The sequence below is a fragment of the Corvus hawaiiensis genome, chromosome 10 (genome assembly GCF_020740725.1).
Source record: "Corvus hawaiiensis isolate bCorHaw1 chromosome 10, bCorHaw1.pri.cur, whole genome shotgun sequence".
NCBI lineage: Eukaryota > Metazoa > Chordata > Aves > Passeriformes > Corvidae > Corvus > Corvus hawaiiensis.
In genome coordinates, this window is record NC_063222.1 from 7,705,158 (window position 1) to 7,732,680 (window position 27,523).

The 27,523-nt window shown below is 42.9% G+C and overlaps 3 protein-coding genes across 4 annotated transcripts; all 3 read left to right on the forward strand.

The window, feature by feature from the left end:
- Positions 1-2,783: 2,783 nt before the first annotated feature.
- LOC125331019 (syncytin-1-like) lies at positions 2,784-10,567 on the forward strand. Its single transcript, XM_048314849.1, has 2 exons — positions 2,784-3,103; positions 7,719-10,567. The coding sequence occupies exon 2, from the start codon at positions 7,971-7,973 to the stop codon at positions 9,114-9,116; it is 1,146 nt and encodes a 381-aa protein (XP_048170806.1). The 5' UTR covers positions 2,784-3,103; positions 7,719-7,970; the 3' UTR covers positions 9,117-10,567.
- An 8,548-nt stretch (positions 10,568-19,115) lies between these two features.
- OTOS (otospiralin) lies at positions 19,116-23,409 on the forward strand. 2 transcript variants are annotated; one of them, XM_048314851.1, is made up of 5 exons: positions 19,116-19,244; positions 20,035-20,106; positions 20,409-20,499; positions 20,846-20,872; positions 22,905-23,409. In XM_048314851.1, the coding sequence occupies exons 3-5, from the start codon at positions 20,448-20,450 to the stop codon at positions 23,087-23,089; spliced, it is 264 nt and encodes an 87-aa protein (XP_048170808.1). In that variant the 5' UTR covers positions 19,116-19,244; positions 20,035-20,106; positions 20,409-20,447; the 3' UTR covers positions 23,090-23,409. The 2 variants fall into 2 exon arrangements, with proteins under 2 accessions (XP_048170808.1, XP_048170807.1); XM_048314850.1 differs by lacking the exon at positions 19,116-19,244 and having other exon boundaries at positions 19,982-20,106.
- A 297-nt stretch (positions 23,410-23,706) lies between these two features.
- Positions 23,707-26,206, forward strand: COPS9 (COP9 signalosome subunit 9). Its single transcript, XM_048314852.1, has 3 exons — positions 23,707-23,821; positions 23,898-23,970; positions 25,902-26,206. The coding sequence occupies exons 1-3, from the start codon at positions 23,759-23,761 to the stop codon at positions 25,937-25,939; spliced, it is 174 nt and encodes a 57-aa protein (XP_048170809.1). The 5' UTR covers positions 23,707-23,758; the 3' UTR covers positions 25,940-26,206.
- Positions 26,207-27,523: the final 1,317 nt, after the last annotated feature.

Consider the following 27,523-nt stretch of genomic DNA (forward strand, 5'->3'; position numbering starts at 1 on the left):
CACAAAGGGTGAAGATATTGGAGATCTAGAATTCTGGCTTAAATCCTGGCAGAAGCCATGATTCCATAGACATTAAAGCATGTACTTAACTAAAACCTCCCACTACCCCATCCCTGGGCAATCAGGCACATGAATGTGTGTTTAGCTTACTTGCTTTGCAGGGCTTGTCAGGAATAGCTGTTGCCTGCCTGTTACCCAGAGCTAAGTACTCCACACCTTTTCTGCCGGGCTTTGGACCACTGTGGAGCTGTTTCCAGAATTAATGAGGATTTATGGCCACACTGCAATGGGAAGACTCTTGGGTCCCCATTGTGCTGGTCGCATTCTCTCCCAGTTCTGGCAGCCGTGCCCACCTCTCCTGTGTCTGTAAACCTGGGCATTTCCCCCTTGCTGCCATCTGCCTTACACACTCATGCACCCTCAAAAAGGTCTCACCTGCTCTTAACAAGGCTGTCTTTTAGTCCTCTTTATTGTCCATAAATCATCTTCTAAGTTCCTTGTGATGTAAACACAGGGCCTGAAAGGGATTATACGTTGACAAAAATCTTAGCTTACTTCAGATACGATGGTCAAAGGTTTTACATTAAACCTGTTATTTCCATTGTAACAACTCCTGTTATTTCTTTTAATCTTTTGCTAAGGATGAAGAGAAGGCTGCAGGTAATGGGAAGGAGGGGGAGCACATTTAAATAATTTCTATTTTAAAGCTTTAAGAAAGGCTTTTATTTTATTTAAAGCCTGTACTCACGCATTTGCATTGTCCTTAGCAAAAAAAAATTCAAATAACAGAATCTCCCACAGAAGGGTATTTCCCTGTTTCAGGCAGCTCTCACAGCAATGCACACAGCGAGCCTGAGTTAATTTTGGCTCCATCCTCGCATGCTCTGGGCTCTGGCCCCAGTCCAGCAGAGCACTTAGAGGCTGTGTTTCTCGCCCCTCATGAGCCGCCCACCGATTTCAGCAAGTCCCTCTGCCTGTCTTCAGAGTTAAGCATGTGAGTAAGGGCTGTGCTGGAGCAAGGTCAGAGGCAGCCCCATGGAGACTGAGCCCTTTGTATCTCCAGAGCATCTTGAGGGTTTCAGAAGAAAAGCAGTGCACAATGAAGCCAAAGTTTACATACGGAGATGTCTGTAAACTTTAAAATGTAACCCTGTGAGCCTCCAGAAGTTTGATGTGCCCGCACTCGCCTTTTTTTTTTTAATAAGTAATATGTAAAATATTATCTGCCTCAGAGTTGATACAAAAGTAACAGCTGTGCCTCTTCCAGATGAGGAAAAAAAACCCCATGCAAACAAGCTCACGCACATACACACACAGAGTGAAAAATACTTAATGTTGAAGGATTTATAGTCAGTATTGCTGGGTCCTCCTGTTTCACGTAGATGAAAATGGGCATCTAATCATCAGCATGATGATAAAAGCATTAAAAAGCATGTGAGAACAAGAAAAAGGAAGAGAGGTGGGCCTGACTCAAAGCAAAGGTGAAAAGCACTGATGGGGCTCACATTTACGAGCTGCTGGCAAAGGGACAGGAGTGGGAGCAGTTTGTGGAGCAGTTTTGGCCGTTCTGACTGAGTGGAGGGCTGGGGGAGGGAGGTGCGCGTGGTGGGGATAGTTAATCATGTCTGCAGTGTTTTGGCAAGGTCAGGAGTGGATTACGTGTGTCAGGCCCTGGCTTCCCTGACAGTTTGAGAGGGATTAGGAATTGTGCTGGCTCAGGCAGTGAGAAGGTGATGAGACTTTGTTATCTCCCATACAAGAATTCTCGATAATGAGGGGAGGAAGGACACTGGGGACTGGAGAGGAAAACAAAAAGTCTCTGCCCTTAGGCTAAGCAAAAGGAAAGCTGCATAATGAGCAGGGACGTTTTATACAAAGGGTGAGGGGTATTCCGGCACCTTGTTAAGCGGGAGTCAAAAACTAACATAGCAGGTTGGTTATGCTAAAAAGGAGAAATTTGTGGTGTAGGGGAATTTTTTCCACACCTGCTAATGGACAGGATGGAAGTGGTGAAATGAGCAGAGACACCAGCAGGGACGTACAAACACTGGGAAGCACACAGTTTACAGAGCAGCCCAGGCCCTGGGCTAGCAATCAGGAAACAAGCCTAACCAATGTACATGTGACAGATGCCCCCGTTTAATAAGTATGGTTGGAAATGGGCTCCCAATGTGCCTTTTTTGTTTTCCCTATTGACCCTCTTTCTGCTGGATCTTGAGCATGGACAGCCTACAAAACCAGTAATCACTACTTGTTACCAGTCCCCAGTTTGGGGGGCTGCTGAGGGGAGCACAGGGGTGTCAGTGCATGCCTGCTCCCCTGGGTGAGGCCAAGGCTGAGCGCAGGTGGGTTGTGGATGGGGACCACAGCACGGGCCAGGCCACTGAGGCGCTGCTGGGAGGGCACAGTGGTATGAGGAGGCAGGAAACAGCACAGTGCAGGTGCAGCCCTGCTCAGAGGGGAGCTGGGTGGGCCCGTGTGGGTCACTGCCTTTACACGCACTCCTGTCTGAAGCTATGAAATGCCACAGCTGTCAGTAGTCGAAGTGCTGTAGTGGTGCAGCATCCTATCCCCTCCTCAGGCTGCACTGTGATCTCAGAAATGTTTGTTAGGCCTTGGCCTTGACAAACAGCACTTGGACTCAGCTCTTCTTGAGCTTATCAGAAACACTGTCTGCTCCCGGGAACTTGTGTTGTCTAACGAGCTCCTGGTTTTAACTAACAGCCTTGAAAACTTAGTTTTCTTGCCTGCTTAACAACCCAAGTGAAACAATATTTTTGTTATCAAATTTGCTTGCTGATCTAAATTGCAGCCAGGATGGAAAATTACTGTGACTAAAGCCCACTCCCTCATGGCCATATAAACAGCGGTGCAAAGACAGACCCTAGAGCTCTCCTGGACTGCAGCGGGCTGAGACCAGCACCTCTCTCTGAGTGGGGCCTCAGAGCAAAAGAGCTCTCAGCATTGCTGCTCCTGGAGGACCATCACCAAAGGACAGCAACAGAGCCTGGGCTAATACCCCCACTCCTAAGGGCTCAACCCCGAGAAGATGCAAAGACATCCAGTGTGAGTCCTTCACTGAACTCAAGGGAATCTTTCACAGGTATTTACCTTGCACATGCTCCTGTAGGTCTGTGGGGGTGTGAATGTGCTATGGCCAATGTACAATGAATGTTGCTCTGCTAGATTCTTCAGTGCTTTAGAGACATAAGTTAAGTTAGGCCTGTAAGTGAGTTATTGTTGTGCTATTGTAAGTCCTATAAGAATCTTTTGTTAAATTGTTTAGATTAAACTCTCGACCAAGTGCTGTTAAGTCTAAATGCTATTAAAACCTTTAGGCCTAAATTGCTGGTGAAGTCCAGGGCTAGGTTTGGCAAGGGGGTTCACTCTGAACGTTGTGACTCAACAGGAGGGTGTCCCTTATTCCTTCTTATCCTTGCCCTTTCCCATCCTTATCCTTTTCCCATTCCCATCCTCCAGGTAGATAATTTTTTGTTTAATTTTAATTTCAGATTGATTGATTTTAGGTTTTAGTCCAATTTTTCTCTGTGTGCTTATCCATCTAGTAAGCAGTAGAGTGAACCTTGCCAACAAGTTTGTCACATTTTCACTTTAATATTAAACCTGCTTTTGCTGATACCTTTGCCAGTGATTCTTTGAGCAACCTAAAATACTCATTTGTGACAAATTATTTTAGTCAGCAGGATGGGAAATTAAGTCACTGACTACTTAAAAAGCATGGAATAAGTCCAAGTCCTAAGTTCTCAGATGAATGGGCTTGGAATAATTGGCATGACTGGGAAGCTGTGGAGGAATGTCTAGAAGCAGCTAGGGGCCATATAAAGGCTGGAAAAAACAAAGGAATTATTTGTAAGATATTAGGCACCTGCCTAGAAGCTGCCCGCCAGTATAGGAAAAATCAAGTTAAAGAGAAACAAGAGCTGAAAACTGAAATAGAAAGCAGGAAAAGAACTGAACTATTACTGTCCTTGAAATAGAACAGATGCAGAGACAGTTACAAGAAGAAAAGAAAGGAAAACAAAAGCTGAAGGAAAAAGAGCTCCAAATCCTCCTGACACTGTGCAGATCAGAAAGATAATTGCGTCCCCTGAAGACTGGGATGGAAATATATGGGGTGATCCCTGTGATAACATACCAGGGGAAAAGGATCTTTTATCTCCTTCAAACTCCCCTGTGTATGAAGTCAGATCCATTATAAAAACAGAGGTAACTACTGGACCTCGGGGTGGATGAAGAAATCATAACCAAATGCCAACTTCTGTTTGATCAGATTCAGATAGCAAATTTGCAAGAACACTACAGCCATAAGCCAGGTGAAACTGAAACTGAATATTTATGGCGAGTTTGTTGATCTGGAGGAGACAGAGTCCTATCAAGTGGTAAAGAAGCTAAAGGGTTTTGGGGTCCTGCTGTCTTTTTAACTTCTGGTCCCTACCCCCCAGATGATCCCCATTTGATCACAAGCAGGATGGCATACTGGGCTGGTGAAATAGATGCGAGGGAGAGAGGAGAGCCTCTGATCACGCCCATTAAATCTCTGAGTGAGCTCTTCACTGTTACGAAAGCTGCCCGTGTCCAAGCCGTGCATAAGCGTTGCCCTATTAATGCTCCCATTACAGCACCTGTAACCTATGAAATGTTAAAGCTGCTAATTAAGGGAGCCCTTGACATACTCAAATCCTACCTGGCTTCAAAATGAATTGAAATTAAAAGAAACACAGCCTTTAATGCAGAATTGGCTGGGAGTGTTGCTGCAATTTTAGAACACAGAGAAATCCCCACCTGGGCAACACTAATGAGTGACAGCATAAATTACAGTCGAGAGATAGGATGGAGTGATTTATCCAGTAAAACTGAAAATAAAAGTCATAATTTTAGACAAATTGACTATTCCCAGGAACCAGGACCTACAGGTCATCCATCCAGAAAACAGAGGTGCTAGAAAGAGGTATATAATCAGGCATTATCATTAGGTATTGCAAAAGCTCCAGTTCAGAGACAGCCTATTGGTGTTATCCAGAGCCTAATTGATGCATTCCTGAGACAAGATGACAACAATCAGAGAGAATATACTCTGAACACTCAGACACCAACACCAGCATCAGATTCAGGGAGGCAGAATAACCCTTTCTCTCCGCAAAATCAGGGATCAAAAAAATGAGTAACATCTGGACAGTACCTGGGCCTGCCAGTCCAGCAGGTCAACGCTCATCAATGGATAGATAACAATGGCCCATACATTCTGATTCCTCATTGTCATTGTCAATAATAAAATTTCTATTATGTACAGGAGCCCAAGTTTCAGTATTCACACAGCAGGATGCCCAAAAGCTGGGTGTGCAACCTGTATAGCAAAGATTTAAAATCACTGGAGTGAACTGCAAGAGCCTCATATTGCCATGTATCATTTAGCGTTTTTGCTGAGGAATCAGTAAACCAAGTGTCTTCTCTTGACATCCCCTTAGTAAGGGGAGGTGCATCTAAAATTGGTGAAGGTTTGAAAGGTTGTTGTAATATTGTAATGGATTTGCATTTACAGAAATTTGTAATTTGTAAACTTAATAGGTTCTTCAGCTAATTCCTTCTGCAGCTGCCATTACATAGACATACTATTTCCATATTGTAGAGTTTTGTGTCACTTTTTTCCAGGGGGAAAAGTTCCCTGTAAGAGAGATTCCAGCAAATTAAATGGTTCTCTGGTTTGTACATGATGTTCCTGATGTATTTTCTCATCTTGTTTCACTGCTTGGGCTAAAGATAAAAGTACCTTTTTGCATTCAAAAGATCTCTGTTTTGTCTCTTCAAATGCAGTTGAGCCAAATACTAAAGGTCTCTGCTCTGTCAGGGCCAGTTTGAAAGAGGTTACAGTAAGTACCATGCTCTGCAAAAACCCCTTCTGCTGTAGTAGGATCATGGGGTTATATGGATCCCAGTGATTGATATGTTTTTAATTCCCATACTAGGGTTCTGATTGCCCTCATGATCTGAGGGCACCTAGCCAATGTTAGCCAAGGGTGGCCTGGGTGTTTGAAAGCTGTGGCAGCTACTGTTATATTGGTCCAGGAAGCCCAGAAACTCACCCTTGGGCAGCACACTGTAGTGTATGTACCCCATGCAGTACTAACTGTACTAGAACAAAAGGGGGGACATGGGTTGTCCCCTAGCTGAATGCTTAAGTACCAGGCTGTGTTGTTGGAACAGGATAATATTACTCTAAAAATAACATCTGTTGTCAATCCTGCTATGTTTCTGTCCTCACCATTGACTGGCAGTGTGCCCTGCCCGAGCATGACTGTTCACAGATCGTAGCAGAGGCCTATTCCAGCAGACCAGACCTGAAGGACGTGCCTCTAGAAAATCCAGACTGGGAATTGTATATGGACAGAAGTAGCTTCATGCAGGATGGTAAACAAATGACAGGACATGCAGTGACAACCCAGGACAAGGTAATCAAGGCAAACACTGCCACCAGATGTATCATCACAGAAAGCTGAACTGATTGCACTGAGAGAGCTCTAGAACTAAGCAAAGGAAGGAAAGTAAATATATGGACTGATTCTAAATATGCATTTAGTGTTGTGTGTACTAACGGAGCCATCTAGAAGGAAAGAAGGCTGCTAACCACTCAGGGCAGTGGAATCAAGCATGCCAACCAGATCCATGCACTCCTGCAGAGTTATTTGGAAGCCTACAGAGGAGGCTATTATGTATTGCAAAGCTCATCAAAAGGGGCACATGACTCCCAAAGCAGGGAACCACTTTGCGGATGAAATGGCAAAAGGGGTATCCTAGCAGTAATACCACAGAGAGAAATCGATCTGTCAGGGTTTACCCCAAAGTATGATCAAAGTATGAGAGAGACCACCAGTTAATTGAGTCCCTTAAGGCTAAAATCAAAGAAGTTGGTGGGCTGTTACACCAAAAGGACAGGCTGTAGTCCCATCCCTACTCCTTCAGGAGATTGCTCTGTGGGAACATGAAGGTACCATTAGGGAACAGAGAATCTCTTGAAACATTTGGAGAAGACAGTAATAGGAAGGGGAATGACCGAAATTGTGCATTCTATAGTAAGCAAATGTGAAATCTGCCATTGACACAATCCTGATATGAGCAAAAGAGTAGTGCTAGGGGTGACAAAGGCCAGAGACCTTCCTGGAGATTGTTGGCAAATAGATTTTGCTGAGTTACCAAGCAAAGAAGGATATGGGCACATACTTGTGTTGGTTGACACCTCCAGTGGATGGCCTGAAGCTTACCCCTGTCGTACCTACACAGCAAAAGAAGTGGTATAAATTGTGCTCAATCATATAATTCCAGTATTTGGGATTCCTTTGGGGTTGTCCTCAGAGGGCTACACTTTGTTGCAACAATTGTGGGGGAGGTTAGTCAAATTCTGGGAATTGTTTGGGATCTCTATATGTCTTACAGACCCCAGGTGAGTGGCAAAGTTGAACGTATGAATAGTACCCTCAAAACACAAATCAGCAAAATTTGTCAAGAGACATCCATGACCTGGGTTCGGGCCTTGCCTATAGCCTTACTGAGAATCCACAGACAACCGAGGCAGAGGGACAACATAACTCCCTGAAGTATTGTATGGTGTGTCATATCAAATTCCACATATGCTGGGAGAAATTCACAGGAGGGGGAAAATTGACTTAGAAAAGTATTTAATGGCTCTAAGTTTCACACTGCAGAAGCTCCAGAGGTTCATCGTGTTATCCAGACCCATAGGATTGGACACCCCTGCTCATCCATTCCAGCCTGGAGACTGGGTGAATGTTAAATGCTGGGACAGTGACCCTCTGCAAGCTGAGTGGAGAGGATCAGTCCAGGTCCTGCTGACTACCCTCACCACAGTCAGAGTCGCTGGCAAAGGACCCTGGACTACTCCAGAGTTAAGAGGGCCTCTGCTCCTGGAACACCTGGAAAAACAGAGACGGATACAAATGAAGATGATGTGGTTTAAATTGTTTTTTCTATGTTTACTCTCTGCACAGTCGGTAACAATGATTCAGCTTTGGAACCAAAATTTGCATGCGGCTCTAGTCCAAAATGTGTCCAATGCTCTTCATAAAAACAGTTGTTGGATTTGTACTCAAATGCCAAGAATTAATGAGGATAACAACTGGCCATTAATTGGTGTTTTAATGAATGAGACAAACCTTAACAACAGTTGGGAACAGGTCACTAAGGACTACCTACCTGTAACTCTAAGCAGCTTAATTCCTGATCAAGAAAATTATAAGGTTCCCTGCGTGGTGGTTAATGTCACAGGAAAGGTCACTCTCCCTCCGTATTGTCATAAAACTGAATCTAAAATAAGGCTGGTACCAAAAGCCATAGTAGGATTGGCACAGACACCCTGGAGAATGGTTCCCCCGCAGGGTTCAGGATGGTATTGGATATGTAAAAATGAAGCATGGAAAGTTTTGCCCCTTGATAAAGACCGGGCCTGTGCCCTTGGGGCTATAATCCCAGACATAACAGTATTTGGTCACCTCAAAGAACAAAGTGGGTGGAGGTGGACTAATATAAGAAGGATAAAAACACCCAATAATCCCCTTGTTGAGCATCCTATGATTTTCCATAGTGCAATTATGGCTCCTGTTCCTTCTTTAGAAGTAAATGAATTGGAAAAAGCAATTGTTAACATTTCGGCCATTATTGAACATACTGAGAATCAAATTTCAGATGCAATCATGGCCTCACGAGAAGAAGTTTGGGGTTTGGCTCGTGTGATTCTGCAAAACAGACTGGTTCTCGATTTTCTACTGGTTTCACAAGGGGGCATGTGTAGAGTCATTAACACTAGTTGTTGTTCTTATATAGATGAGACTGGAAGAATTAAAAAAGATTTGGCTGAAATTTGGAAACAAACTCAAATTTTAGATCAGGTAACTCTCGAAGACGACTCATTGGGCTTTGAAAATAATAACCATACACTTACTTCACAGTTTCCAAAGCTGATTTGGATAATACAACTCTTCATACTAGTTGTATTTGTAGTTAGTGTCTGCATAATGACTTGGTGTATGTTTCGATGCTGTAGCTTCTGGTCATCTTTATGGATTAATGTTAAATATAAATGGTAGAGACTAGACAAGATAGAATTTTTTTGTCAAGTCTCTAAAGAGGAGAAATGATGCCTAAAGATTTTTAGCTTTTTAAGAATTTGTAGCTTTGTAGATTTTTAACATACAGCTGTATAGTTTTTAGGACTTTCTCACACTTTGGAACAGTAGTCTTTCTCACATTTTATGCCACATTCTTGAAATTCTCTTTGGTCTTATTTTCAAGAAAAAGAATTTCTAACAAGAATATCCTGCTTTCTACCAGCATCTTGGCCAAAATAATAAGATACTTCATGGGCATAACAAGATACAGGGCTAAGAACCCTTGGGGGGGGCTCCAGTGGGGCAGATGGAAGGGTGGGTTACCAGGGCAACCACTCTCCTGCCGGATTTACTTGCTAGATATGCTAATTAGTTAAACTTATAAAAATCATGACAATTTGATGCTGTGTGTGTGCATAGGTATAATGTGCGCACCTGAAAGCTTTCATTAAAAGACTGCTCTTATGTTATCAATTTTAATATTGTTTGGAAAGTTTTTCTACTGAATTTAGGCAACAACTTAACTAAAATCAGGGAGATAAAACCAGAGGATTCCTTAAATCAGGAGTGGCATAGACTGGGAGAATGGTTACATCAGAAATTAGATCACACTGGCGAGGAAGCTTTTTATTTTGTTGCACAGAGCAAAGGGGGGGCCTAAGCAGGAAAACTTGTAAAACTATTCTTACAGAATCTCCTCAGTGTAGATTAAAATTACAGTTAGATTACCCTGCTAAAGCACCACCCCTACATATCAGTAACGGAAAAACTTACTGGGTAAGTCAAATAGATTCATAGAAAGGGATAATGGTCTATTGTAAAAGAGCTTTAAGCCACATATGACCACTCCTCAAGGTTCAATCCTTTGCCCATTGAGAAGATGCAAAGACATCCAACTGGAGGGGAATTTTCACAGGTATTTATTTACCTTGTACATCCTCCTGTAGGTCTGTGTGGGTGTGAATGTGCTATAGCCAATGTACAGTCAATGCTGCTCTGCTAGATTCTTAAATGCTTTAGAGTCATAAGTAAGTTAGGCCTATAAGTGAGTTATTGCTGTGCTACTGTAAGTCCTATAAGAATCTTTTGTTAAATTGTTTAAATTAAACTCTCGATTAAGTGCTGTTAAGTCTATTAAAACCTTTGGACCTAAATTGTTGGTGAAGTCTGGGGTTAAGTTTGGCAAGGGGGTTCACTCTGAATATTGTGACTCAACAGGAGGGTCTCCCTTATTCTTTCTTATCCTTACCCTTTTCCTATCCCATCCTCCAGGTAGATAATTTTAGTTTGATTTTAGTTTGAAATTGACTGATTTTAGGTTTTAGTCCAATTTTTCTCTGTGTGCTTTAACCATCTAGTAAACAGTAGAGTGAACCTTGTCAATGAACTTTGTCATGTTTTCATTTTAACATTAAACCTGCTTTTGCTGATACCTTTGTCAGTGATTCTTTGTGCAACTTAAAACACTCTTTCCTGACAGCTGTGCTTTGCATGTGCTTGTACAGGAGTCACACCTTTACTGAAGGAAAAGGAGAGCAGAGCACTCAGGCACCAGCTGCCTTGCACAAAAAGACAGTGCTCATGGAAAGGGAGGTTTGGGATGTACCACTGTGCACATTGTCCAGACCAAGAAAATCAAAGCACTGGTAAGAATCAAGCATTAAAGGACAAACTCCTGCCCTTCTTTCCCAAGAAGGCCTGACAGTGCCTGCCCAGTTTCTATCAACTGTCCCAAGTGCTGCCCAGCTCTAGTCCTGGGTGAGACAAGCCACCACATGCCTGGCAGCTGCAGCATTTTGTATGCTTTGCCTTCTAATGTAATTCACAGACATTTGCCTTGGGAAGGATCACAGGCATAGAAGCTTGGGCAACAAAAAGAAATCACCTTGATTCAGTCCCTAGGTAGCAGGTTTAGTTATTATTCCTGTCTTAAGCTCCCACCAACACTATAAGCCACAAGTCAAGGTGAGTTTAAAATTCAACACATTTTAAAGGGTTTAAAAATAGATATGATCATGACCGTAGATTAAATGTATTGATAAACATGTAAGTACCCTCATCGTTTTCCAGGGTCACGTGGGAAGACAGGAGCAATACCAGGAGCTGAATCTGTTTACCAAGGAATGCTTTAGAGTTTTGCCAGCAACACTGCCCTCATAATTCCTCTCCTAATTCATCCATTATCTTCTTTACAAAAATTTCAGCAGTTTTCCCTTTAAGTGACAAACATGTTGCTAGGAGCTGAGGGCACTAATATACCCTAACGGCCTCAAGCAGCTTCACCTGAAGCCCCCTCCCACGCCCCTGCCCATGGTCCCAGGAAGCATTTAAGCCCTTCCCAGGGCCACAAATCCTATACTCTCTTTTGTGGGAATGTTAGTTTTTGGCTCTGCGGGATTTATGAGTGTTTCTGTTCTATAGCTCCTGCTTGCATAATTGAGACCCTAATCCATAGCAGGCTGAGTTGAGTACTGCTTTCTTGCAATTGCTGATGGAGCCTAAGTGGGGGGAGCAGGGGGTTTAGGAATGTGGCAGTGGTTGTTTCCCCCCCCCCTCCCCTTGTTGCTATAAAGGTGAGTGGTGTCTGCATAGAGGATGTAAGGTGCTCCTAGTTCATTTTTGCATAGGAAGAAACTGATGTAGCCTTCATTCACAAAAGTAGTCTGCTGAAATGGGGTTTTCACCTTTGTGACTTTGGTCCTGCTTTTTATCAATCTCCTGATGCAGCTGAAGTTTTACCCCGACTTTATTCAAATTGCGAGCGTACTAAATCCGAGCATGGTCTGCCCCCCTGCCCGTGTGAGCAGCCTCGGTGTCTGAGCGGGGATCACAGGCCCAGGACAGCAGAGGGAGCCGGAGCCCCGCACAGCAGCCCCGGGCTGGGCTCGGTCCTACCGGGGAGCCTCCCGTGCAACCGCGAAGTCCCGGGCAGAGCCCGCATCGCCAGCAACTGCAGCTGTCCCCGCTTCATGTGAGTTGTGTGGTCCCACATGAATGAAGTCCGTGCCAGGACCCTGGTAAGGCTGCCCTGCCCATGCATATGGCTGAATTTCAGTAACAGTAACAAAAATGGTATTAAACTGAATGGTGAGGCAGGTCATAGTCTGAGCTGCCAGGCAAGGTCAGATGCGAACTGACTGCAAAGTTGTGTGTCAAACATGGGCTATGATCATCAATTTATGATCTACATAGCAATAAATGCTGGAGGCAAGAACTGCTTTCCCTGTGTTTAACTGTATGCATCAAGGAATTTGAGTGTCAGCAATGCTGTTTTAGAGATTAATTTATTTGGTCACCCTTTATAACAGGTTCAGTCTTGTTCAAGTGCACTGGAGTTTATCACAGCAGTCCAAACTAGAACCTCAAACATTATCTCTGCAAAGTAGCTTGTACAGCTTAGTAAGACCACTAATTTATAAGGCTAATCTCTGCCTTCAATATACAAGGCAATAATCTGAGTAACCATAATTTACAAGCTCCTAGAGCTGTGCAGGGTTTGTTCTCCAATTGCAGTGTTAGTACTGATTGCTGTTACCCAGAAAACCTAGGGCAGAAGGTAACCGCTGTTTCATTTTGGGTTGGTGACTGATAGTCCTCACCCTGCCAGTCTTTAAAACAGCAGAACTTTGTAAGGTGGAGAAACAGAATAATTCTTTCCTGACCCACAGGTGATGTTCCTTGGGTTTCCTAACCTTGAGGAAACAGAGAAGAGTGTTCCCAAATCCTCCCTGCTTCTCAGCTGTTCCTTCCAGTGCATCAATGTGCTTGTTAAACTTTAACAAGTTGAGCTTGTTTCACCAAGTGCTGGAACGCTGAGGGGAGGTAGGATGTAGGTGCTGCTTGCAGTGCTGAGCAGCATCTCCAGCAGGGAGCACGCAGGGTGACTGCACTCCTCAGTCACACCACCCAGATGAATATATTGAACCTGCCTCCTTGGTAGAAGTCTTTCACATGTAGACATCTCCACTTGCAGTTGAAACAATCTCTTGACAGTTCGATGGTCTCCCTGTGCTAAAGCCCTGCTTCTGGATAGCCAGGTCGCTACCAGCATGGCAAGGAACTGTGCAGCACTTTCTCCCTGCCTATGTGGTTTTTGGTCTGGCAACAGCTGCAATGATACATCCACTAACAGGTCTCATTGATTGCTGGTATCAAATATACTGGCAACTTGCTCACATTTGTGATGGATTTTTTGTAATCAAGCTCATCTCTTCATCCATCAGGTTAATCAATTTTATTGTCCCTAGGGCAGAGCTGCTTGTGGACAGGTATAACTGGTGATATTGAAGTAGCTTTGGAATATGAATCAAAGGGAAGAAGAGACTCTGGGTGTAAAGAAGCTTCTATTTATCCTACTAAAATTTTAACTTCAGTAATGAAATATTTAATGAACTTTTATGTAAAGAAACATCTCTATGAAATGAAAACAATAAACAGCTGCTGATGGCTTAATAGCTTAAGTGTAGCTGGAGCATTCAATCAATCTGAAAAAATTGAGTTTATTTCAAAATGGTGGAGGTTATTGCTATGATACATCTAACCTTAATGGCAATGGGAAAAATATATCCTCTCTTGAGAGTTCTTGAATAAACCTGTTACTTGGTGACCAGTTTATTAGATTCCCTCCTGAGTTCAGTCATCTGTGGCTGTGCTGAATAGCTGAGTAAGGCTAAAGCAAAGAACTGACCAATTTATCCAAAAAGGTGCTTTGGACAAGCTTAGGCCTAATATGTGTGCAGGAAGGGAGAGTACAAGTCCTGGATGTCCTGCTACTAGAATACCATTGCTGCTGCCTCTTATTCTCCCTGCAGGAGAATTGCTTGGAAGCAGGTGCTCCTCACTGCCCCATACCTTCTGTGATGCTGACAGGCATTGCCAGCTGTGTCTCCTGAGGAAACAAGATGCAAGAAACCAAGTAGACTTGTTGGCTCTAATACTGCCTATAGCAAAAATAGTTTGAAATGTTATCAAATCCTAACCCACTTGGGTGGCAGGCTGGGTGGGAGGTTCTTGGCATTCATATGAAAATTTGCAAATGGATGGTAGAAAAAATTTGTTGGTGTCAGTGGTGATAGGAAGGGAGAAGTCAGCCTGCAGCTGTTCTTTGCTGGCTCAGGAGCATCTGCTTGACTGGTGAGAAGGAACACCAGCCTTCTGTGTTGTGCCAGCAGCCTTGCATGAACGCTGGAGAAAGCCAAACCTGGTGCTTGGAGCTGGCAGTGCTGCCCTGAGAGGGAAAGGCACAGTGGGGGAGAGCTGAGGATACCTAGGATGTTCCTGGGGAGTGGCATTGGGATACCTGGCAGGATCATCTCCTTGGGAGGCAAGCTGCACTAGTCCCAATGCCAGTAGAATTGCTCCCCTCCTTTGCTTTCACTACCTGCTGCTGCATGCGGCACTGCCTGCTACCTGTAAACCCCTGGAAGCTCAGTTGCATCTACTAATATAACCTTTCTTCAGACAGAGGTTAAAATGGATAGTTGAAATACATGTGGACAGATGCACTTGCTTTTTGGCTCTTAAGAGTGATTAAGTGTAGAACTACTCCTTAACCCTATGGTTTGTAACTCTGACCTTCACAATTAGCTCTAGGACATCTGAAAGTGGCTCATTTTCACTGGGCTCTCTCTAATTGTGCTGCAGTTATTCTGTTAATGGTTTTGTAACTATCCAAATCCATCTGCTATGTCTCCTTTCAATTGCTTCCAGGGCTACTATTACCAGGATGATCAAGCCACTTGCTGTCAGGAAAGCTGTCTGTTCACAAGAACTGGAAATATGTAATATTTCAGTAAAACTGACTGTAAGATCAAGCACAGGGTCAGCCTGGGAGCTCACCTGGCCCAGCAGCAGAGGGTATCAGAGGAGTGAGCCACAGAGCAAAAGTGCAGTGCAGTTCTGCTCCTAGGCCAGGCTCAGACACTGCAGCCAGGACACTGTGTAGTTGATAATACATCATGACAAGACATTCTACAGCTTAACTGTATCAAACCCCACTACCTTTTGTTTTGAAAAAGCTGTTGCCAGACTAATTTGGTATCTCTTAGTAGAAATCAAGGTCATCCTTTTGCTGGCCTGAGGAGTCCCAGTCAGCTTCAGCTGGTCCTTGCCTGCTAATTCCCCTTATGCTGTTCTTTGTATCTTGTCTTGTTCAGTCATGACCTTTTGTTGTGTGAGACCAAAAACACAGGCAATACTCAAAATGGGACCAACTGGCACAATGGCAAAGTGATGCCTTATGGGTTTTGTTTCCTGTCTTCTTATTTGATTTGTCTTTTTCTGTGACTGAGCATTAAAGAATATTATACCACTACTATCTTTTGTAGCTCCAAATCTAGTTTGAGTGGGAATGGTCAGAAACCACATGTCTTGAAAGTGGGAGAAATTTACACAGGTACCTAATTTTACTTCTTCTGGCCACTTTGTTACTCAGCTTGTTGGTACTGTGAGGTCCTTACACCTTTCTGAGCAAATCATATTTAGTCACAGGAATCTCCTTTTGACCTGTATTATTTGGACAAATTGCTGGAAGAAATAATCAAACATTTGTTGTTTTTAGGGATGGTCAATATATCACTGTCATTAGTTGTTTCTGATGTACAAAAGTGTTGTAGCCCTATGGAGAACATTTGTCTGCTCAGTCCAAGGGCAAAACACTTCAGAGGCAACTGTAAGTCCTATTTAGTTTTTAAATACGTTCCTATGGAGCTCTGCATGCATTTGCTTTTGCCTATTGATTAAACAGGAAAGATTCTGGTTTTTTAAAATTATGTACAAGGTTTTTTTCAGTGCCTGGAGGATTATAGATTTTTGTGTGTGTGATACCTAGTCTAACATAGCTATTGAGAAAACAAAGGCATCCATAAACTTGCTTTTATGTATTCCTTTATCTTTGTTTCAAGTTAATTGACAAGGAGAGCTGAATTCCTCCACGGGGGTTGGCTCTGGATAAAACAGTCCTTTAGTGAGAGGCCTATCTGAAGGCAGGCTGGCAGCTCCAGGACTGCTCCCCATCGAGTCACACAAACAAGTGTGCTGCCCAAATTGCATTCCCCTATTCCCAAGGGAATGTCCTCTGTGCTCCAATTGATTTCTGTCTCTGACACAGCTCTGTGTGGGATTTTCTGGCTTTGAGAGCCATCTACAAAAAGTACATATTGATTGGATCCTCCTGGGATGGGTGGGTAGGAAAAAGCAACAGCCCTTTCTACTGTGTAGCAAAGCTTTTATGAGTGAATGGCCTTAGCTAAAAAACTTTATGCAAACTTTAGAGTAGAGAATCCAAATAACTTCTTGTCAGCAGGATTAACAGAATTTTGAGCTAATGGGCTTCTCTGAAAAAGAGTAGAACAGTAAATTTATTTCCAAAATAAGTAGAAATTAAGACACTGAACTCATTAAGCAGCTGCCCTGTTAAGTGCTGTAGTGTCTGCTGAAATGTGGCTGCTGCTGAGCAAGATTTGCATTTACGGGCACCATGGCATCTCCAACGACTGCTCAGCAGTGAAGAAGCCTGCAGGGCAGCAACTATTAGAAGAGGGCTCTGCTAACTGATCCATGCCAGCACTTGTGCTGGACATCCAGCATTGTTATTTTAATTGCCCTCTGTGTTGATTCAAAGGAATCTACTCCACAGCAAGGTACTGTAAAGTAAAGCACACCTTTAATGCACACAGGGGTTAACACCTCCATGTGTGTGTCCGCCATGGTCATCTTACAGAGGTTTTTTTTATATGTTTACAAGTTTGTCATCTGCCCTTGTTTTGGTCACTTCCTCTAAAGTTACAGTCCTAAGGGGTCTTAGATGACTTGTGGTTTCCTTATCTTAGGGTTACAAACACAGCACACTATTCTTAATATGTTATCACATCTATTTTGCTAATACACATTTAATTCTACTATTACACACTTTGTTGCTATATTAGTTATACTTCATTTATAGTTGTGTGTTGATTATATTCCTATTCTCCTATTACATTTTTCTGCCCTTTTGTGACAGTTCCTCCATCTGTCATTAAAACGGCAGTTGGGATGTGTCTTCCTCCTTATTGCTTAGCCTGTAGGGGTTAGGCCCTTGTTTTGCAGACAAGCAGTTAGCCAAACCCATTCGCTCGCATTCCATTCCCTTATTATCCTAGTCCACTCAGGTTTGGTTTTTTTCAAGAGCAGTTAGTGTTAGGCATAGCATCTCCTATTCACTTTTCATCATAGCCCATTCCAGGGCTAGGCTTCTTGTCTTGCAAAAGCAGTTGGGTTGAGCATAGCAGCTGACACCCAACTTTTATTAATCTATACTTTATCCTAAAGCACTTATGTTAAAGGAGTTGTATGATTCATATGTTTAAGGAGTCCTGTGTATCAGTGTTGAGTATGAAAAAAGGAAAGTGCTCCTAGAGAAAGAAAAGGAAAAAAAAAAAGAGAGGGGATGAAATAAATGTGCTTGCAGGGTGTTACAAATGGTGCAAGTCAGAGCAACATGTCTTCTGGGACTAGCCAGAGAGCACACTGTGCACTGTTTGGCACACTGAACCCACCAGGCACAGTCCTTCAAGCAGCTGATGAGAGCTCCTCAAACTCATCAGTTTTCTCTAGTCCAATGTTGTGTTTAAAACAGACCCAGTTGGGACAAGTACTCATGTACAGCAACAGAAGTGTTGATAGAAGAGGTTGTGTTGTGTAATGCAAGTTGTTTGCAGTGCTAATTCTCATCCTTTTTATAATTTCCTAGATCTGCTTTAGCACGGAAACCTTGATAATTTATTTGCATCTCCAATATGTGCACTAGCAAGTGGAAAAACTTGATTTGAATTAAGTTGCAAGCATGTAATTGTTAGAAGACTGCCACACAATGTCAGATCAGTGATCCCTCTAGCTCTGGAAAAGGGTAACTCCAAGCTTCACAAGAAAGAATAAGAAGGTGTAAAGGTGTATATCAGCCCAATAGCTATGCAAGTCCTCCTGAGATCATCCAGTGTTGTAGCAGACCATATTGTGACTAGTTTGACCCTAAATCTGATAACCTCTGGGACTGTCATCCTCCTACAACACTGTTAATATTCCAAGGGGAGAGCTGCAGGGTGTGGCTGCATCAGGAGTATCATTATTCTCCTTTGTCATCATCCAAAACATGTTATCTCACCTCCCACTTGGAACTATACCTGCCTTATCAACTGCCAAAACAAAAAGCTACTTTTGGATGTGTGTGAAAGTAGCTCTATGGCAATTATTCAGTTACAGCTGATAACTGTTTTGTGTGTATATCAGCACACCTCAGTGCTTCTGATTTTTTATTTCAGCAGGATATGCGGACTAGGCAGTAAAAGGGAAAGTTTGGCTCTGCAGGCAGTGCTGGTGGGTGGGCCCAGGTACATGGATGTACCACAGGACTCCAAGCAGGGAAGTGCCTTTTCCCACCCACAGCTGCTGCAACCCAGGTGAGTGGGCTGAGGTGCTGGAAGAATGTGGCTCATGTAGGGACCCTTCCTACAGGTCTGGGAAAAATATATTAAGCAGGAGGATTAAAGCCTTTCAAAGATGGAACAGGTTCTTCTTTCATAATATTTTTCTTTTCAGCCTCCACAAGAGTTGGCACAGCTTAGTGTGCTACAAAGCACCCTTTTTTTCCCTTGCTCAGAACATCTTGAATTAATTCTTGGCAAAACTATCCAACTCTGTGTGTAGATAGGAACAAACTCCAGCCAAGCTGGGTCCTCCTGCAAGGCCACTCACCCGGGTCTCTCTGCTCCAGGACTCTGTGAGTACATAGATTTTCTCTGCGCTCCTGTGGCAGATGGGTGGATGTGGTACAGCAAAGGCACCAATGTCGGGGCCCACACATGCAGTTGGGAAATGCAGGTGCCTAGAACTGACACAGAGAAATTATTTTGTAGACCATAAAGGCAACTGAAAATGCCCAGCAAGAGGGTGCAGCTCAGATCAGCATCTGTACAGTCAGATCTCACAGCATGAACATGCACAGTTGAGCTCTGCACTGGCATCTCAGTAGCTCCTCTCAAGAGAGGAGCCATCTGGAAGTAGCTGCCAGGTTTGGCAAGATGACCTGAACTGCCACATCTTCAAGAAGCATGGAAATCCCCACATCTCCCTGTGAGTCACAGAACACTTTCTGCTACATCTTAGTCCTTGACCACACCTGCTGCCATCAGGGGTTGCGTGCTAAAAGAAAATCAATCAAGATGTGTGTGTCAATTGAATGTTCTCCAAACTGTGTCTCCCCTCCAGGCTTTTCAAAGTGCTGGATCCATATAGCAACCTGCACAGGCTGGAGCCCAAAGCACCTGCTTGGTGTGGGAAACAAGTCTTTCCAGGAAATCAGTATAATGTGAAAATGCATTTCAATGTACTTTATTGACCCTCTGAAGGTACCTGCACCATCAGCATAGCTGCAGTCATCGGGGACTGCCTTCTTTACATACTGTAACCCAACTGATTTTTGTGGGCACTTGGTGCCTGTGTACATTTTAAGCTCTAGATTTTAAGGATCCTAAGTAAGAACATAAAGCAGTGTCAAGTATTTCTGGGTTTTGTGACTGAGCTGGAGAGGGAACTCAATAACCTTTTAGCAATTTGCTCAAGTAGTATTTTTGAAAATCAGTTTTTCTGAAGGGACAGAAAGAAAATCAGGAGGGCAGCAACTGTAATAATCATTGAATTTGCTTCTGGATTTTCTCCCTTTGTCTTTCAAAAACAAGTTTTATTGCCAAAGTTAATTCTGATTTCCTCTCAGAAACTGTCCACTGTGTCTTCCATGGGCAGTGCTGAAGTATAACGCAGATGTGAGCAGTTAAAATACCTGAAGAAGACAAAATCAGATTGGTGTAGTAACTCAGTGACGTTTCCCCCCCACCCTTCCTTACAAAGCACTGCTATTTTACAGCAATAGAAATCCTTTTGGAGTTTTGTAGCTGACTCAGAGCTGCAAGAAGAAGAAAAGAAGAGAAAGAGAGAGGTAATTTCTAAAGTGAAATTAAATTAACCACAAAATCAAACATTTCCAAAGACACTTAATTTCATGTCAATTCAGAGGCACCTTTTGGATTTATGCCATTTAAAACCAAAATATCAATACTCATTTCAGGACTGATGGTCTTTTAATACTGTGTTGCACTTCAGAAGCTGTAAGAAATGTAATTGCATTTTTTTATGCCTAAATTTGTAACTAGAATCTATTTTGGAGTCTATTCTGTTAAAACAAGAAATAATAGAGTTTGCATAATTATTAATCTCTTGTAATAATCCTCAATTGTACAGATTACTTTTCAGAAGCACAAGCAGTATCTTGCAGACAAGATGACATTTACTGGCTTAGTTTTCTTCTGTATGCTGATGAACATGCTAACAGGTAAGATTACTACTGAATTTATATTCTTGTTTATTTTGCAAGCTGCCAGAAATATTGTTACAAATACAGTATCTTCTGTTTAGTATTGCTCACATATTAATCCCAACTGTTTAGGCTGTGAGTTATGACTAACAGCCAGACTAAGTTGGTTCATAGCACTGACTGATTGCAAACGGGGAATTCCTTGCCCTGCTGTTCAAGAAACAAAAATCCTTTGCCTGCACAGAGGGTCCTATGTGGGCACTAAAGAACTTGTCAGCTTCCAGTTATACACAGAGAATGTTTTGTTAACAGAAAGTCTTTTGGTGCAGGAGCTGGTACTGATGCATTTCCTCTTTGTTTACAGATGCCCGATCCATCCAGGATGGAGATGGTAATTCCTAATGTGTCGTTATTTCCTTTGTATCGCTAATAATTAGGAGAGTAATTTGTAACTCCCAGACTTGATGCCCAGCAGTGACTTTGGTAGGAATGCTTATTAACCTCAGTGGACTATGGAAAAGCTTTCAATTAGTTCTGGTGGAAAAAGAATAGCAAATTTAAGAAAAATCCTTTAGAATTTATTAAAAGCTGGTGACATATTAATGTATAATAGTAGAGCTAATATCCAGTCTTAAAATGAAAAGGGATTACAGTCAAGTCACAATTCTGTTGTACAGAATGATAACTGGAAAGCACCAGACTGATAAATGTATAGGACATCTGAGAATTTTGTCTGTCCTGGACAGTAATGCTGTATGTATATCTGGTTTTTGGCAAGAAATACCGACTTTCATGACAAAAAGATTAAAATTTACAAATTGCCATAAAACCAATTAAAGAAATGTTGGACTAAATCCCTTAGCACAGCTACCCTGTGGTTCATGTCACTTTGTGTGATTAGTCCATTGGATTAGTGTTTGCCTTTGATTTAAAAAACCCTCAACACCCTAATGATGTTTATACTGGTTTACTGATGATTCTATTATTTAACCTCTCTTTGGCTCTGTTGACAGAATTGTCAACAAAGTTGCAGAGAAGTATCTGCAATAACCAAGTAACTGCTGTTGCTGGTGTACATCTCAGTTAACCAGCAGGACAGCCAGCAGCATCTCCAGTGCACAAATATGCAGAGAGTATTATAACAGATATGAACAGGACAAATACAGAATAAGGTCTAATAATATGATTACTTATAATTCAAACCTTTTTTCCCTATGCTCCATTCTATTTCTTTATGCCTCTAAAATATTTTTAGTATATCATCTGTTTGTGTACAGCAAATATTTTTGTGGCAACTTTTGAGTCAGTCAGGACAGCCTGCATCAATCTAGAATTAGAACACTGTTCAGGCAGTGTCCTGTTGCTCTCATTACCAGCAATTATTGTTTTCTTTCACACTGGACCAAACAGCAGCCTGCAAAGTGAATCTAAGGTCAGCTGGTATAAACAGTGAGTGAGTCCCTCTCTGCAGATGCTGCAAACTTTACTCCATAAAATTTAAGTCTGACAACAGGATTGTTGAAGGCTCTTAATTCCTACTAAAGACCCTGGCTCCAAGCTGAGTGGAAAACTTTCATTTATCTAAATGGGCTTTAAATCAAAATAAAATACTATGTTTAGCTTTGCTGCAAAGAAAGACATTTGTGACTGTGGTCTCAGCTGCTGTTTATATTTTATATATGCTTTGCTATGTTGGCCCATATTTGGGCCCATGGGTGGTCAGCTCCTGCATTTTCAGAACTGATTTTGTTTTCCTGCTGAATTTCAAATCTTGTTTCGATGATTATATCAAATTCTGATATTGCTAGACCAGGCCCAAATGCAGCAGCTGTCTCCCAGGTGGCAAAGCCTTTCCTCTCCATCCCCTTACCTCATTTCCTACAGTCCCCTCACAAGAGGCACAACTCTGCAGTTCCAGGCAATATCAGGGAAGGATGGTCCCAGTCCCTGGAAGTTCTGTGGGCAGTGCAGTCAGCTACAGGGGCATGGCATAGAGGGTGGTGCCTTATTCCTTCTATGTTTATATTGGGCAAAGCAAATTATGTGGAATGAGGAAAAATGGCTTTCAATTGCAATCGCTCCTTGCTTTTAAATAACCAGCAGCCTTCTAGAAATTAAGCCAGCCTGAGGAATTCTTTAATTGGCATAAATGTGGATGTGTCCCTTCATTTCTGCTCCTCATCTTGTCCCACTCTGTCACTCCTGATGCATCTGGAACAAGGAATACTGGCTCCGTTTTCTGCAGAGTGGGTCATGGAGAGAGGGGTCAATGGCTTTCCTTGCCTCTCTCCTGCCAGAAGAGCACAGCAGCCCCCAAAGGGAACTCACAACCCCAAACCATGGTGGCTCCAGGCCCAACAGTTCAACAAAAGCACTTCATGTTATAGTAATCTGCAATATTTTATTTTGGTTGGGTTTTTTAGATCTCTACCAGGAAGCTGCAGCCTTGCCGTACTGGCCCTTCTCATCCAGTGATTTCTGGTCATATGTGGAATATTTCCGGACCTTGGGAGCCTACAACAGGATCAATGACATGGCCAGAGCCTTCTTTGCCCAGTTCCCTTTTGGGAGCCACCTTGGCTACCACGTACCTGACCATGAGCATTGAGTGCCTCGCTCAGCTTCGTCAGCGCTGCTGCCCAGGTATTTGGGTGAGCAGCTGTCTGCCAGTGAATGCTCCTGGGCTGCCTTCAGCTGCTTCGTGATACCATGGTCATGTGCAGCATTTTATGGTTTTGATGAGTCTCTTTTTTACCGTTTCTTGTAAGGGTGTTTGAGTGAACACCTGACTGCCAGCAAATGTACCTGGAGTGTGCTTCAGCCACTAAATGACACTGCAGCTACATCCAGCACTTCAGGCTTTAAATTAGTCTCTTTTTTACAATTTATGCTTCTGTATGAAACAATAAACTCCTCCAATCTGCTGCATGGTTTTGGGAGTTTTTTGGGGTTTTTTTACAGGTGATGCTCTCAGCTTCATCTCAGGAAACTGCTCTCTGCGTAGACAGCTATTTACCGCTCTGTGTGTACAGGAATTATTCATCTTGGGGGCTGGAAGGGCCGCCAGTGTCAGCCGCACCCACATCCTTTGCAAAGTGACGCCTCACTCAGGCCTGAAGAGGCGCGGGGGCCACCGTCGCCATGGCGACCAGGGCGTGAGGAGCAAGATGGCGGCCCCCAGGGCTGGTCGCCAAGGCAACGGCGCGGCCCCAGGCGGGGGCGGCCATTGGCCGCGGCTCCGCCCCGGCGGCGGAAGTGACGGCGCGGAGGGGCCGCCATGAAGCCGGCGGTGGACGAGATGTTCCCGGAGGGAGCCGGCCCCTACGTGGACCTGGATGAGGTGAGGCGGGTGCTCTGGTGCCGGTGGCGGGGCTGTGGTGCCACGGCGCGGAGGCGCTCAGCGGCTGCTTTCGCAGGCAGGGGGAAGCACGGGGCTGCTGATGGATCTGGCCGCCAACGAGAAAGCGGTGCACGCTGACTTCTTCAACGGTAAGGACCGCCCTGCTCCGGGGGGGCTGGAGGGGTATCTCAGCAAACCTCGCCTGGTTTCTCTCTCGTGGCTGTGGTGCCTGGTGCTCGCTAAACTTGTCGCTCACCATATCTGGGGAGCGGTGTGAGAGCGCTTCAGTGCCAAATGATGCAGGTGGGAGCGGTAAAATGCGGGTTTTCCTCTCCTGGAAGGTTTAGCGTGTTAATCGTTACAATGAAAAATACCTTCGTCTGTTCACATAACAAATAGCTTATGTTAAACAGTGCAAATACATGTAAAAATGTGGGCAGGACTTTAAAAATTTATCTCTGAGTGTTAGTAGTTTACAGGTAGTTCATTAACTCTCAAAGTATACGTGCATATGTACCCAAATGGAAGTAAAACGTTGTTTTTAATATACTTTCTGCGTTTGAAAGTCAGCTGTATGAATATAGAATCACAGACTTATAGAATGGCCTGGGGTGGAAGGGACCTTAAAGATATCTCGTTCCACCCCCTGCCACGGGCAGGGACATTTTCCACTATCCCAGGTTGCTCCAAGCCCCATCCCACAAGTCCTTGAACACTTCCAGGGATGAGGGAGCCACAGCTTCTCTGGGCAGCCTCTGCCAGGGCCTCACCACCCTCACGGGGAAGAGCTTTTTCCCAAATACCTAAGCCTACATTCTGTCAGTTTGAGGCTATTCCCTCTTATGCTGTCACTCCAGGCCCTTGTAAATAGTCTCTCAGTCTTTCTTGTAGGCTCCCTCAGGTACTAAAAGGCTACAGTTAGGCCACCCTGAAGCTTCTCTTTTCCAGGCTGAACAATCTCAATTCTCTCAGCCTATATGTAAGTATTTACAGCTGCTTTTACAGAGAAGAGCTACGTATCAGGCCACTTAGGGGTAGAATATACAACACTCTGCACTTAGTTGCTAAAGGGGTTTTTACACTTCTGAAGAAACACATTTAGACGTTTCAACAGTGAGTTTTAGATGTTATTAAATCTGATTGCTGTGGTACTGTTAATATCACAAACTGGTGTTAATTCCAAAATAAAGTATGTTTCTCATTTTGCTCAAGACTTAGAATACAGGAGTAAAAGGCAGTTCTACTCTCAGCAGTTGTGAGGGACACCCAGCTCTGTTGGAGCCAGCATATTCAGGAGTAGCTATTTCCATATATTTTTAACATCATGCTGTGGCACTGTGTTCCAGTGGTAGTTTAGGACTCTTCTAAATGAAGATTCATCCTCAGTTCGTTGCACAGTACTTGTAAACTGCTTTCTGTAAGGATAAAGACTTGTATTCAGTTAGGTTGTTAGTTTATGTTCAGTATACAAAGAAGATGCAAAGCTGAGTAGTTAAGAGTGCTTCCAATGGGGCCTAGAACCATTTCACTAGTGGGAGATGTGTTCTGAGACAGAAATGTTATTGGCACCTTTAAAGCAATCAAATATTTTTAAGGAAGGGTTTTTTAACACAAATTTCAATTCATTAATCTGCAAAATTTGAGGGGGTGTGCTTGGATGCTATGACCAAAAGCCAGAATTCTGCAGGATTGTCTACACTGAGACTTTCTGCATGCATAAAACTAGTACTTGCGCAGTTCTGAACTTTGGGATTCATGCTTGAGCCCCTCTGTGATGGATACTTAATAACTTTATAAAAGTCCTTCCTTTGAAGCTTTGCTTTTGTGAATTTACCTGCAAAGCTTGTATTGTGCAGGTGAAGCAGTTTGTCCATGCCACAGACTGTGTGCATGGGTCTGTCTGCCTTTGCTGTCTCTTCTCACCCTGATGCACGTTTCTAATAACTGATGGTGCAGTAACTCTCATTCACTGAATTCACCTTTATTTCTGTCCTTAATCCAAGTAATGAAGTACTGTACTTGTATGTGCATTTGTAACATGGAAACTTGAGGTTAATTTTTGTCTTATTTTTCTGACTAGATTTTGAAGATCTCTTTGATGACGACGACATCCAGTGAACTTAGTTGCCCAGCTATGCAGTGCCGAGATGTGGATTTTTCTCTAGGATTGCCTGTGCAGTCCATTATTTATTAAATTAAATCAAAATGGGAAAATCACAGAGGGGGGGAAAAAAACCTGTATAAGCTGCTTGGGGAATATGAAAACCAGATGGTTAAAGATAACTAAGGAGGGAACTGTGCACTGTTATTTCTACGAAGCGGTGTGTAGATTTTCCTGGAAATTTTATTTGCTGATGTGCTTATTGAATAAAATACTGAAGAAAACCCTCTCTCTCTGGCTTATACTTTAAAAGTAGATACTGCTGTCTTCTGAGCTCCCTTAGACTGAGTATTTTGGTATTAAATAATCATTGTTCCTTTTGGATATTACGTAAAAGATATGCAGTAGGGCACATTGCTGCCTAGAAAAGTTTGTTGTAAAAGATTGTCTTGGGATAAGATGGTTGCTTGTTCTGAATAGTCCAACTCATTTGTTGGTTGGACTGAGAAGAGTGTGGGTTGTCTTTTGTTTCAAGACAGAGAGCTACCATCAGTACTTCACTTTTAATTTAAGGAACACAGAAACAAAAAGTAATTTCACCTTGATACATTAAGCAGAGAAATGTTCTGACCCCAGACCATGGGAATGCTTGGATTTAAAAATATAATTTCATTCTTGAAATTGTACTTTATAGAAAAAGAAACATAAAATTATTTTCTTCTCCTGCAGATGCTAATGCACTTATTTGTGCTTAGAGGTATAGTGTATATGAATCAGGCTGTTGAAATACTAGTTCAGATTTTTGACATAAGTTTTTCAGAACATAGAAATGTTTCATTTTTACCCTTCAGTGACCCAACTGGATCTCAGAATGAAAAGAACAGGTGAGTTTTTAGTATATTTTTTCAGAGTCAAGAGTGTAATCCTGTCTAATCTCAAATGCAATCTGTATTCCATAAATTGATCGGAAACGTAATACTGTGACTGATCTTTCTTTAAACACTTCACACTAAAATTGTACCTGCAGGGAAACCCTTTCATACTTCTATCACATTTTTATTTCTTTAGTTTGCCTTAAAAAAGGAAATCTTAAATCTAACAGTAACTGTTCTGACCATTTTTAAATAAACTTAAAACTGTAAGCACAATAAACCCAGTAGGGTTTAGGCGTCTTTTGATTGTGTTGCTGTGGATTTCTGAACAGCCTGTGTTTCATCATGCAGTGTACTCTAAATCAGCATTCTGACATTTACTCTGCTTGGTGCCTGACATTGTGCTGTGTCCCTGAAGGAACAGCCTTGCTCAGGCAGTGTCCTTTCCCTCTTAGTGCTTGCTTTGCTGAGAGCCTGGGGTTTCCAGTTTTCCTCATTGAGACCAAGGTAAAACAATTTGAGTGGTGGCAAGTGTGCTTGGACTGTCTCTGGCTTTGGTGCTGTGCTTTCTCCAAACTAGGTTTTGAGAAATGAGTTGCTGCCAGGAAATGGAGGCAGCATTTTGGGCAGGTGCAGAAGAAGAAATAAGATTCAAGAAGCAACTCTCCTCTGTTCTTCTATCTACTTTTGCTGATTCCTCATTATGGTCATCTTGGTTTTGGAAAACAT